The following is a 13,579-nucleotide window of genomic DNA, read 5'->3' as shown; positions in this document are numbered from 1 at the left end:
ATAAAATGTTAAAATACCTTTTCTCTTTTAAAAATGTTATTTTTATATATTTTTTTAAAAAAACAAAACCAACAAATTAAAGCCAATAAAAAATAAACCAATTAAATATAACTATGTTAAAAAAAAACAAAATCATTTAAAAAATAAAATAGTTCTTTCTTTCATTTTAATACAATTATTCTTTAAAATAACTTTTTTTCAAAAAAAAACCATATTTATTGAATTCAAAATACTATTTTACTCTTCAAAATAGCATCTTTCCCTCGGAGATGCTCTTTACAATTAATCAGCTTTGTTCAAGACATTATTGTCGTCGTACTTCTCCCTCCACGCGGGACCGAAGATTCTTTGGTCACAACTATCAAAGCCACCAGATCAGACAAACCTAAACAACAAAAGATCAACAATTCTCCGCTAACTCAGTCCTCCTTCGCTAATGGAGTCAACGACAGTCCTCTTCCTCTTCCTCCTCTTCCTCTTCCTCCACCATCCTTCAGCTACATCATCAACACCCACCTCTATTTTCCCAAACGAAGCTCTCCCCACAAATTCAGGTTATATCCCTGTCAAACCCAAAACCAACTCAGCTATTTTCTACACGTTTTACGAGGCTCAAAAACCGACTTCACCTCTTTCCCAAACCCCACTTCTCATCTGGCTCCAAGGTGGCCCTGGCTGCTCCTCCATGACTGGAAACTTCCTTGAACTTGGCCCTTATCGCGTTGTCGATTCGCAAGACAACGACCACCCTGCTCTTCAGCCTAATTTAGGCTCCTGGAACCGTATTTTTGGCCTAATTTTCATCGATAACCCAATAGGAACCGGATTTAGTATCGCTTCGAGCCCTGAAGAGATACCAAGAGATCAACACACTGTTGCTGAGCATCTCTTCGCCGCCATCTCTGAGTTTATTAAACTAGACCCAGTGTTCAAGACTCGCCCGATTTATATAACCGGAGAGAGTTATGCAGGAAAGTATGTTCCTGCAATTGGGTATTACATTTTGAAGAAGAATACGAAGCTGCCTGCGGCGAAACAAGTGAATCTGAAAGGTGTTGCTATAGGTAATGGGTTAACGGATCCGGTGACACAAGTCAAAACTCATGCCCTGAATGCTTACTTTTCTGGATTGATCAATGAGAGACAAAAGGGTGAACTGGAAGAAGCTCAAAGGGAGGCAGTTAAGTTGGTTAAAATGGGAAATTGGAGTGAGGCAACAGATGCAAGAAGTAGGGTCTTGAATTTGTTGCAAAACATGACAGGACTAGCCACTCTGTATGACTTCACTAGAAAAGTGCCTTACGAAACAGAATTGGTAACTAAATTGATGCAACTAGCCGAAGTGAAGGTTGCATTGAAGGCAAATGAATCTATAGTTTTTGAGGATTGTAGTGACACGGTGGGGGAAGCATTGCATGAAGATGTAATGAAGAGCGTTAAGTATATGGTGGAATTCTTGGTTAAGAAGAGTAACGTGTTTTTGTATCAAGGGCATTTTGATTTGAGAGATGGAGTGGTTTCAACAGAGGCTTGGGTCAAGACAATGAAATGGGAAGGGATAGGGAAGTACTTGATGGCTGAGAGGAAGGTGTGGAAAGTAAATGGTGTGCTTGCTGGGTATGTGCAGAAGTGGAGGAGTTTTAGCAATGCTGTGGTGTTAGGGGCTGGGCATCTTGTGCCTACTGACCAAGCAGTGAATTCTCAGGCTATGATAGAGGATTGGGTCCTGGAAAGGGGGGTCTTTGCTAATGTGGAAGGGGAGGATTCCGTGTCAGATTCCAGAGGAGCACTCTGAAATCAGTAAGCTGCTACTACTGCTACTGTTGCAAGGGGAGGATTTCGTGTCAGGCATTGCAATGAACAAATCCCACGCTTCAGAGGGGCATTCTGAAATGAAATCAGTTGCTACTACTACTACTGTTACTGTTGCAAGGAGAGGGTTTCGTGTCAGACATTGCATTGAACAAATCCCACGCTTCGTTTTCATCTATCAAGCACCATCCAAGTGATGTTTTTGTTTGAACAACATGATGGGATTGTATCTGCTGGATCTTGTTTTTATTTGAATTAACACGTTATTGAGAGGAGATAAAACTGAAATAACATCTTATCCAATTTCCTCTATCCATTCTACCATCCATAGATGCTGCTGTAGACGCGACAGATTGTCATCAGACACACTCCACCTTTTACCATATGAAATCTCAAGGTTCCTGGGAAATTCACCATACATGTAACTGGTATGGTATCTCTATAGCATCGCTCAGTAGCATATTGATTTTGAAAACCACTTAATTTTTATAGTTTTACAGGGAAGATCCATCCACCGAATATTTTTAACCTCGAGACTATTTTGCAACTCTATTTGTAGACTTCAAATCATTCCATGACTTGATCATTTCATCCCAAGTCCCTACTGCTTGTGCAACATTTCCCTTTCACTGGTAAGTGGAAAGAATATCCAGGCAGGGGGCAATCAATCCATGGTCTTATTTAACAATGCCGAACGTAACTCTTCTCCATCAAGCAACTGAAAGTTGAAGGCCCAAAAAACAAACAGTAATTGAGTAAACACGGGATAAAAATTGAAAAGAAACTGGAATCTATGTCTCATGGCCAGTCCCAAATTGTAAAGGCAGCGACGCTGCTACACAAGGCAATGGAATATGAGACCACCCTTCAACGGAGGAGCTCCCGAAGGAGGACCTCAACGTGTCCGGGCATTTATCTGCGACGTTTACTTTGGATTATGCAAACATTGAACTTCTTTGCTCCAATCAATCAAGTTAGGGATTCCTTGGTCGAATCCCCCGTCACATTCACTCTACAAAAATTCAAATCATAGGAATATCTTAAACCCTAAGCCCTAGAAAGATTACTGCAGAAGCGAATTTACGAAGACCACAGATTAGCATTTGGGCAAATTCCTCATTGCAAACAACCACCCATGTAGCAAGAACAGTATACATGTTGCGCAAAATATTGTTGTTGCAAGCTCCAGCCCAAACGTGTCTTCATTAGTAGTTCACAAATTAAAAAAGAAAAATAACAGAATTGAAATATGCAATGGAATGGGCTATGTAATGGCGTTTGGAGGCGGGTTTCTGAAGAGGGAAAGATGGGTTATGCAAGAAGAGAAGTTTGGTCCAAAAAAACTGTGAACTCGAATCACTTTCATGAACAACCCTTACAAGCACAAGACCCGTACTATGATGCCATTGGATTTTGATTTTGAGGGCTGTAATAAAGACTGGGCATCCAGCAGAGAACCTACCGGTCTTTGAGAGCCATTGATAGATATATCTTGCTCCCCCCTTCGGCCTCAGCCCTCTTACAGCAACTTCAAAGTCAGTGCTAAATAAAAGGTAAAAATAAAAATATATATTATTTTAATTTTTTAATATATATATTTTTCAAGGAAATGCTAAACAAAATATTAAAATGTCTTTTAAAAAAAAATATTATTTTTATATATTTCTTCAAAAAAACAAAACTAATAAAGTGGGAGCAACATAAAAAATAAACCAATTAAAAATAATTATGTGAAAAAAATAACATTAAATTCATTGAAGAAAATATAAAGCATTTATTTTTCTGCACTTTAAAATAATTGAATTTTCAAATGATTTTTTCCTATTAAAATATTAAATATATATAATTAAAAAATTATATTTATACTATTTAAAATGTTATTTTATTAATTTAAATGATTTGTTTCTATTAAAATATATATAATAAAAAAAATTATATTTATACTATTTAAAATATTTAAAATATTAAAACATACTCTAAATGGTGTGGGGGAATTAATGTTCCCCAACACACATTTCACTGTGGATTACAACAGTAATTCACAGTGATTCTTCTCTTTCTTTTTTTTTGCTAACTTTTCCTCTTTTTTTTCTTTTTTTTCCTTTTTTTTTTCAACTTTCCTATTTTTTCTTTTTTTTTCATTTATTTTTTTTAAAATTATTTTTGTTGATTTTACCTTTTAAATATTGACCTGGTTAAAATTTTTGCTTTGTAATTTTTTTTCTTTAAAATACTGTAAATTGCTGCGATGTTTTTCCACATAGTTTTTCTATTTTATTTCTTTATTTTTCAAAATTATATTTGTCGATTTTTTTTAATATTGAGCTGATTGAGAATTTGGTTTTGTAATTTTTTTTCTTTAAAACATTGTTGATTGCTACAGTGTTTCTCCGCATGGTTTTTTTTTCTCCAAAATTATCTTTTTTTATTTTATTTTTTAATATTGAGCTGGTTAAAAATTACAGTTACAATATGTTAGGAAAACACTGTAGCTTTTTTTGAAAATTACTGTTGATTGCTACATGTTTTTTCCCACATGGTTTTTTTCTGTTTTTATAATGTTTTTTTCTAAAATTATCTGTCAATTTTATTTTTTAAATGTTAAGCTGGTTAAGAATTGTAATTACAAGTAAATACAAGTTTTTCCTCACAAAACACTATGGATTGATACAGTTTTTCCTCACATGGTTTTCTTCCAGTTTCTTTTGTGTTTTTTTTGTGATATTTTTTTCTAAAATTATCTTCGTCAATTTTATTTTTTTTAATATTGAGTTGGTTAGAATTTAACTTTGTAATAAAGCTTAATTATGTGGGGAAAACATTGTAGCTTTGCTCATAAAACATTGTGGATTGCTACAGTGTCTCTCCGCATGGTTTTTTGTTATAACTTTTTTCAAATTATATTTTTTAATTATATTTTTTTAATATTGAGTTGTTTGTAAATTATAATTACAAGTCATTACAAATAAGGCTAAATCATGTAGGGAAGCACTGTAGCTTTCATCACAAAACACTGTGAATTGCTACAGTGTTTCCAACATGATTTTTTTTTTGTGTTTGTTTTGTTATTTTTTTTCTAAAATTTTCCCTGTCGATTTTTTTTTTAATATTGAGCTGATTAAAAATTTAGCTTTGTAATTTTTTTCTTTAAAACACTGTGAATTGTTGCAGTGTTTTCCCATGTGATTTTTTTAATGATTTTTTCCAAAATTATCTTTGTCGATTTTTTTTTTAATATTGAGTTGGTTAAGAATTATAATTACAGTAAAACTAAATTATATGAGGAAAGCGTTGTAGTTTTTCTCACAAAATACTGTGGATTGCTACAATATTTCTCTAAATGGTTTTTTATTTTATTTTATTGGGAAAAGCGCTATAGTTTTCCTCACAAAACATTGTCAATTGCTACAACATTTTTTCTCATGGGTTTTTTTCCTTCCAAAGTTATCTTTGTTGGTTTTTTTTTTAATATTAAGTTGGTAGAGAATTTAGCTTTGTAATTTTTTTTTCTTTTTATTAACTGAAAAGTTAAATCATGTGGCGAAAGCACTCTATTTTTCCTCACAAAACACGGTAAATTGATACAAATCATTTTGTTCAGTCTCTAAGTTTTTGATCACTAACACAACTTTTTTTTTCGTCATGAAATATTTGCTCCATCATACTTTTAATTTTTATTACTTATCTAGCGCTGGTTCACAATTATAACGCTATTAAGTGTATTTGTTTTATAAGCCCGCGGCAGCGCGCGGGCATGTCATCTCGTTATTTTATTAAATTAGCTCTTCAAAAAATAGCATCTCAGTTGAGTATCCTCTTAGGCTATGTTTGTTTTCCGGAATTCACTTTCTGGAAAATCACTTTCCAAACTTTCATGTGTTTGTTTGCCATTAGAAAAGTTGGTCAACGGAAAACACTTTCCAGTCAAAGAAAAATTTGGCTTGGTTTCCAGAAAAGTGTTTTCCTGGAAAATTTGGGCGGAAAACACTTTCCGAAAGTTGTGAAAAATTTAAAAATGTCATATTATTTGCTGATTATATCAAATTTGGTACTCAAACTTTTGATTGCTATATATATTTTGTTTTGAATATTTATTGTTCAATTTCATCTCTTAAAATTTAATTTTTATATTAACTTTGGTCCTCGTTTTTATAATTATTATTTACTTTTTCCTTATCATTTTTTTATTGAAATTTTTTATCTATCAAATTTGGTCCTCATTCTTTTGATTGTTACTTATTTTATTTGAAATAATTTATGAAATGTTAATTATTATTATTTTGATTTCTTCATCTTTTTTTTTTAGATTGAATCTCTATTATTTTGATTATTATTTATTTTATTTGAAATAATTTATAAAATTATATTTTTTTTCAATTTCATTCTCATTCAACCTTTTAATTTGTAAGATTTGCTCCTCATTATTTTAATAAACTTAAGAAAAATAAAACATTAATAAGTTATTTTCCAGCTTATTTTTCATGACATAACCAAACACTAGAAAGTATTTTCCAACTTATTTTTCATTATACTACCAAACATCAGAAAATAATTCACTTTTCTGGAATTCACTTTTCAAAAAAAAAACTACTTTCTAGCAAATAAATAGAAAAAATAACAAATCAAAAAGAAATTGATGGGATGACTAAAACCCTAGACTCTGCAAGCACTACCCATGTTTTTGCTTGAACAGAATTGTCCTCCAAATAAAGCATGGGGTGTGGATTTTCTTCTTTTTTAAAAAAAAAAAACAGTAATGATAACGTTAATTATAACTTGTTATCTTTTTACTTATTCAGCAAAACCAATTAATTAATTTTAAAATTTTTAAAATATAGATTTAGGTTTGGTTTTTCACTGTTATCCAACCATGTTTTTAAATATTTTTAAATTTTATTTCTTAATTTTAAATTATATATATATATATATATATAGATTATTTTGATATAATGATATTGAAAATAGATTTTAAAAAAATATTATTTTAATATATTTCTAAACAAAAAAATATTTTTTTAAAAAACCTTTATAATATTTCTAAAAATACTCTCAGTCCCTGTTTTTTGTTTTTTTAGTTTAACGTGGGTGTCCAGGTCAGCTTGGTGCACCTCGACTAATCCCACGGGCCCTGAAGTTAACGACCATGTAAGCCTTCAGTGGTTATCATATGAGCAACCACAGGGCTTGAACCTAAGACCACAGAGGGAGCAAACATCTTGGTCCCAAACTTTTACCACTGGGCGATACCTAGATGGTTTAGTCCCTGTTTTTTAGTTTTATCCCCTATTTATATAACTAAGTGGCCATGTTATTTTGTATTTCTTTTTTGAAGAATAGAAAAAAAATGAGAAATAAAAGATGGAAATTTTTTATTAGGGAGTAAGGCATTTTTTACTGTGGGGTTGAGGATTTTTTAGAGGGGAAAAAATGATGTTAAATTAACGACGGTCATATACATTGATTATGGATTGTTTAGCACTTTAATTATTTTTTTTATACCCTGTATATTAGCTAATTTTAGTAAACTATGATGACTAATCTATAATTTACTCCACCTAGTCAGTGTTTGTTTGTTAGGACTAGTTCTCTCTCTAGATATATACATGCGCTCCTCCTGATCACCAATATTCCTTCTACTTTCATTTATATTATTTACATTTTTAGACATTACCTTATAATATACAATTTACCGGTGTTATTCTCAAAACCTGATTTTTTTTTAAATTTACTTTTTTTAAAATTACATGAATAAGATGCAATTGAGAAATTTGACAATACGAGGCATATATTGACTGTTCAAGACAAATTCAGTGACTAAATAAAAAAAGACTTCGGCCTATTCTCATGAAAAGACGTGGGCTCATGAACTGGGCCGGGAAAGCAAAGCATTACGGGGCTTTTATTGTAATAATATCTCCCGCCTCTGGATTCTCTCTATTCTTTGTTCCACACGCGCATACACTGGTGTTACAGTCGGTTTCGAAGAGCAGAGAACGAGAAGCAAGGTATGCGTTAAGAGATCAAGATTTCCTTCGGTTTCTTTATAAAATCTGGTCATAAATTAGATCCAATTGACTGCAGTATTGATTATAATTACTTTTGTTCTTTCTAAAAATCGTGATTGATGTTTTCCTCCTGCAGGTTCTATTGCATAAGTTATACTAATTCGGAATGCCCTGCTCATGTCTTGATCTTGTTTCTAATGGCACCGAATCTATCATCCATGCAATCATTTGGTGTTGTAAGTATATGAATGATGTTACTTTTTATTTTTGGTTTCCCCTCTTGGTCTCGTTGGTAAATTGTTCCTGAAATAAATATTTAGGTTCTGTGACCAGAAGAACGAGAAGAAGCCTCTTTTCGATTACAAGTCTCTATTTATCTATCCCCTGATTAAAGATTCCATTTCAGTGTTGTAGTGGAAAATGGTTGACGACTGTAATTTTCTCTAAAGCTGAGAGAGGATATAGAAATGCTTTGGGTAGAAACGTGAGGCACTTACTATATTTCAAATATTCTGGATTTTCCTTTCGAGTTGCCGGTTTAATAATTCCGTCTTCGGGATATCAAAATTGTGTTCTCGATCTAAGCATACATCGAAGGAAAGGTTGTTTGAAGAAGTAGACCATCATGGTAGGCAAATTACATCAGATCAGTAAAAGTTGCTTAATATGGTAATGAGTGTGTTGACAGATGAGTATTCTTTTGCGTTAGCTCTCTTTATCGACTTTTTTTTTTTTTTTAAGAATTTCTTTGCTGCAAGAGACCTTTTCTTCTAGACGATGTTTAATGTTAGCAAATAAAATTACAGTAATTAGTAGCTATAGAAACTTGATGGTGACAAAATACTCTGGCCATGTGTGAAAAAAACTTTTGTAAGTGTCAGCAAGAAATTGTAGTAGAAGGGATGAAAAAGGTGACAGGGAGAATAAAAACTGACATGGTTTGATTATTATGATAGCAAGATTTGTGTTTATGTTGTGGAGAATATGACTCTAAACTTGATGTAGATGAAAGAAATACAATTTTGGTTGAAGAACTCAACTTGCTGGGGATTGAGGCGTGCTTGAGTTGAGGTGAAGAAAATTTTCTTCAGTTTCATTTTTCATATAAAACAGTTTGTTGTTTTTGCAGTAAAATAGGAAAGACATGTGCCATCTTCCTATTTGTTTGGATTAAAACTGTTTATATCAATCAAGGGTTCTCATGAAAGGATTTCTATGGAATTTAGGGTGTGGCTGTTTAATCTCAGTGCAAAACAGTATTTCCTTGATCGTAGAAAGCAGCTAACAGTATTTAGAAAAAAAATAGGAAACTTCACTTAAGGCTGTCTTCCTCTTGCTTGGAAGTTTTCTTTTTTCTTTTCTTTCTTTTTTTCTTCTTCTTCTTCCTTTTTTTTAAAAAAAGAATCAGTGCTATTGTTTGGCTATTTTTTACTTACAAAGTTTTGTAGTTAAGCTATTCAGGCTTGATGAGAATTCATACTTCTATTACCTTTTCCTTTACTTTTGAATTTTTTCCCCTCCATGGCATGGGCAGGTTGCAGGTATTTTCTGTTGGGTAAAATGTGATCTAGTTAGAATATTTTTTTGTCATTTTCTTAATGATAATATTGTAGGCCTTTTAAGGCAAGGGTTATTGCTGGTTTAATTATGATAGAGATCAATGCAAATAGCTGAGAAATTGATCATGAAGATTTTCAGAGGAAAAGTGCCTGGCAGTTCGTAATCAAGAGGTATGTCTTTCTTGTTATTAAAAGTCACTCCATCCTTTTTCTTAGGTTTTATAATTTCGTGAGGTTTTTATATAACATAAATATGCAATCTATCTCTATGTTCTCGGAATACAAAGAGAGTTTCTTCTGCATGCTCTTGGGTGTTATTTAGCTCTTCATTCCATATGTTCCTTGACTTGCAATTTACTTTCATGCAGGAATCAGCTCTCATGGGTTCTGGTGGCTTTCATGATTTAATCGAGAATGAAACAGCTTGAAAGCAATTTAGTGTGAATGCCAAAGATGCTACAAATTATTTTGATGTCTTCTTGGCATGTAAAAGATTTCCCGCCATTGTTTTGGATAGTGTTTTTTTCCAGTGGAACTGCATGATGAGCCTGACATGAAAGGCCTTTTAGCAGCTACAAGTCTGGAAGGATGTCTTCCAAATGCTATGGGTGTGAACTGTGTTGATCCAGATATTCTTCATGAGCAGTGGGCTTCTCCACACACCCTTTCAAATGTGAACTCTACCATGCCAAAAGAATTAAGAAGTGAAAGTTCATACATAATAAGTGAATTTAGGGAACAAAATATATATGCATCAAAAGAATTGAATTTTTCCCAGTTTGCCCTTATATTCTCCAGACGTGACTTTGGAAACTGAAGAAAAACTAGGTCATAAAATTCGCACAGAAGAATCTGCTACCAAAGTGGAGCTTGAATTGCAAGAAAATAAACCTATCAGTTGCCTACCTTGGTTAAATACTAGGCAACACTGTCAGCTGGAAAACTGTGGTTTTCACATGATTGGTCTGTTGTGTGAAAACATAAAGTTCTTTTATGTTCTTATAATTATAATAGGACATGGGTTCACATTCTTGTCATGTTCGTGCAGTCACGGTAGTTTCCGCAACCTTTTCCTCAAACTTATGCTGATTTGCAGAATGCACATTTTGGAATAGAAGATGGACAGTATTTGATTTCTATTGGGAAAGCAACATCTTCCAGGTATTGTCCCTGAAAATTTCTGATATTTTGGCTTGTGTTATTATAAGTTCTCGGAGTTCCTATATCACCTATATTATGTAAGGGAAAACAAAGCACCAGATATGGTTAAAATTGACAGACTTGATTACTAGAATAAATTGTGCACATTTGGCTACTGGACTGATAATTAAACTGCAATTAGTTGTTTGAAATTCTAATCTCTGGAAAATAACAATTTCCACGGACACAAGGGTAAAGGATTTAATTGTTTGGCGATGGAAATGCACTATATGCTAACATAGTGAATTCTGTGAATGATGATAAATGCAATTCTCTTACTAATTATGAGGAGAGGATGGATTGGAGATGCTGCAGAACTTGCTTGACTCACATTCCAGAAGAGCACTAAACTTTTGGAGGGATGTGTGCAAGCCTTTTGCTTGTTAGAAGTAGCGGATGATAAGTGCAAGTCTATTTTTAGTCAAGGAGAAGATATAGATATTGCGAAGCATTCTTACTCGCATGCATGTTCTGTTGTCTGGTCTTGTGTGGTTAAAGTTTTTAAACCTGTTTTTATGGACACTACAGATCTTAATAAGAAAGGAGAACAAGCAAATATTTAGACATTTACTTATATTTGTTTAATTTCCAGATTTTTGGCTGTACATAATATCTACTCTCTTCATATGCACATGTATATGTTTGTGTCTAACTATATATATTCTCTGCGTCCATGTCTGTTTATCCATACTGATATCCTTGACCATCTCATTTTCAGGGCAGTCAGCCAGTTATTCGTGGGCATTTACTGAAGTGATTCTGGGTTATGAGATCGTAAACAACGAATCGAAGCATGCGGTTGATGACATTAATACTGGAGGAAAGAAAACAATTTATTTGCACCTTTAAGAAATATTTTTGTGGCACTCGTTTTACTCGTCTGCCTTTTCTTAAAAGACTCAAAGAGAAGCACAAATTGGGAGATGCCTGCGTTAGTGGTAAGGCGAGTAGGTTTGATACTGTTTTTTTTTTTTTATCTGTTTTGATCAAGAGATACCAGTTGTCCTCATATTTTTTCATCCAAGAGTGTTAGCTTGAGCAAGGGTAAGATATTTGTAATGAGTCCCATTACTGTGTATTTCATCTTCTTTCGGCCTACTGATTCTATGAAAAAAGACTTTGCCCAAGGCATTTTTTTTAATATTTCCGACGAGGACGCCGTTGCTCAATCCTGTAGACTAATTTACTTAAAGTTACTCGAGCATTTTTTAAGAACTTAGTTTCCATGGAAAAAAGCATTTATGAGCTTTTGGATGGTGTTTTTCTTTCTTTAGTTTTTTGTTTTTTTTACTTCCGCGTTTGAAACCTTTTATGGAAGTTGTTCTTTCCAGAAACTAGCCTTGGAGGTATTTTTATGACTCTGCTAGCTCTTCTACAGAATAATTGAAAGTGAATATGCTTGGGGATATATTCACTATTTAAGTAAGAACAACGCTAGGGATAAAAAAAACATGCAAGAAAAAACTTCAAGAATACACCTGAGCTAATCCAACGGTTCATGTGTTCTTGGAGTTTTTTCTAGTCGTATCTCTTAATGTTTAGTATTCCTCCCGAGTAACTTGCAATAATGAACATGGCCAGCACAAATGATTTACGTAGTTAATTAGTGCTAGAAACTACGAACACAAATGAGGTATACTGTTGTAAATAACTCAAATTTGACTTAGATCTAACCCTTGCTTTAATTATCAACTTCTCAAACAAGCCTATTTATGTTGTTCTTATCTTAAATCAGATATTATATGCTTGGCAAAACGAAGCTTCTATAAAAACTAGTTTCTTAACTGATTTTGTATAAACACAGCTTGTGACGTGCCACTATGCGTTACTCCAGTCTGTCTAGGACTGTTTCCAAAAAGATACTGAAATCACATCAATATTTGTGGTTTATCGATTTCTTGAGCTGTTTAGTTCCTGCAGATGCTCATTTGCCATCAGCGTTAACAGTTTTCTGAAAAAGCAAGTTTGAATTCTAAAGTGTGTTCAAAACTACTTTGTGAATGTCGTTTTGACAATGTGGTACATATTTGCCTTTTCTTTTTTGCTAGGAGGGGTCTCTTTCAGCTTTGCTTGCATCGACTCTTTTGGCTCATTTCCGCTACGTACGATGTTCTGGATTGCTAGGCTACACGCCATGGCAATAACTAGTTTCAAGGACAGTGGAAATGTCCCAGACATTTAAAATGAAACAAGGTTCAAGGTAATTGCCTTAGGAAATCATTTGCAATGAAGATCATGCAAGCCTAACCTAAATGAAGGACTTTTAACCCAAGAACGTGCTCTCTTAATCATCGAACCATCTTGTCTTCCCAGGTTAACGCAGAGTGCAAAAGACCAGGAATTTGTCTGTCGGCTGATTTCTTTGAGCTTTGTTTGGTCTCCGGCTTCAAATAACTACAATAGGGCTCCATGGTGAAATGGGAGTCCCGGGTTGAGAGGATGGGAAAGCACGTTTTTATGTATGGAAATAGTCCATGAAAAGGTGTCCAGGTAAATAACGGGAGGAAACGTAGTCCAGTATTTGCATATTCATATCAGAATTCAACTTTCCCCTTCTAAAGGCAATCGGGCTGGTAAAACTTTTTACATCTGTAGAGAAATTAAGTTGCAGAGTTGCCAATGAGGCGGACAATACAAAGAAGCCTTTCTACTGCTTAAAAGGCTGTTGAGTTGGTGACGATACGATGGGGTTCTTTTCCTCTCTTTTTTCTTATTCGTGCAGTGGGTACCTTACTTTGTGAGAGTTGAATCGTATGAATTATGACTACCGTGAGGAAAAGGTTTCTCTGGGTGCAAAAGAAGTGTATTAGAACACCAATTATACCGATCTCACTTTGCTCAGAAACATTTATTTGTTTCGTAGTTCAAGTTGGTGAGATGATTTCAATGATGAGGCAAATATCAATACGCTGCCAGATTTATGATCTGTTTGGGCACGTTGTATTTATAAACATTTATTTATAACTCATCTCAAGCTTGCGCGCTCAGCAGAGGATATATTTC

The 13,579-nt window shown here is 33.6% G+C and overlaps 1 protein-coding gene and 1 long non-coding RNA gene across 4 annotated transcripts; both read left to right on the top strand.

Annotated features, from left to right (window-relative positions):
* Nucleotides 1–293: 293 nt before the first annotated feature.
* Nucleotides 294–2,124, top strand: LOC7488399 (serine carboxypeptidase-like 50). The gene has a single exon (XM_052455260.1). It carries the CDS (start codon nucleotides 437–439, stop codon nucleotides 1,793–1,795), a length of 1,359 nt encoding a protein of 452 aa, XP_052311220.1. The 5' UTR covers nucleotides 294–436; the 3' UTR covers nucleotides 1,796–2,124.
* A 5,547-nt stretch (nucleotides 2,125–7,671) lies between these two features.
* Nucleotides 7,672–13,579, top strand: LOC18101516 (uncharacterized). Of its 3 annotated transcripts, none has more exons than XR_008060002.1 (7): nucleotides 7,672–7,817; nucleotides 7,954–8,053; nucleotides 8,138–8,445; nucleotides 8,823–9,547; nucleotides 9,745–10,537; nucleotides 11,295–12,776; nucleotides 12,890–13,579. It is a non-coding gene; the product is annotated as an uncharacterized LOC18101516 (long non-coding RNA). The 3 variants fall into 3 exon arrangements; XR_008060001.1 differs by having other exon boundaries at nucleotides 8,138–8,486; XR_008060000.1 differs by having other exon boundaries at nucleotides 8,138–9,547.

The sequence above is a fragment of the Populus trichocarpa genome, chromosome 8 (assembly GCF_000002775.5).
Source record: "Populus trichocarpa isolate Nisqually-1 chromosome 8, P.trichocarpa_v4.1, whole genome shotgun sequence".
NCBI classification, from domain to species: domain Eukaryota; kingdom Viridiplantae; phylum Streptophyta; class Magnoliopsida; order Malpighiales; family Salicaceae; genus Populus; species Populus trichocarpa.
The sequence above is the reverse complement of the archived record's forward strand: the minus strand, read 5'-3'. Positions and strand labels throughout refer to the sequence as shown.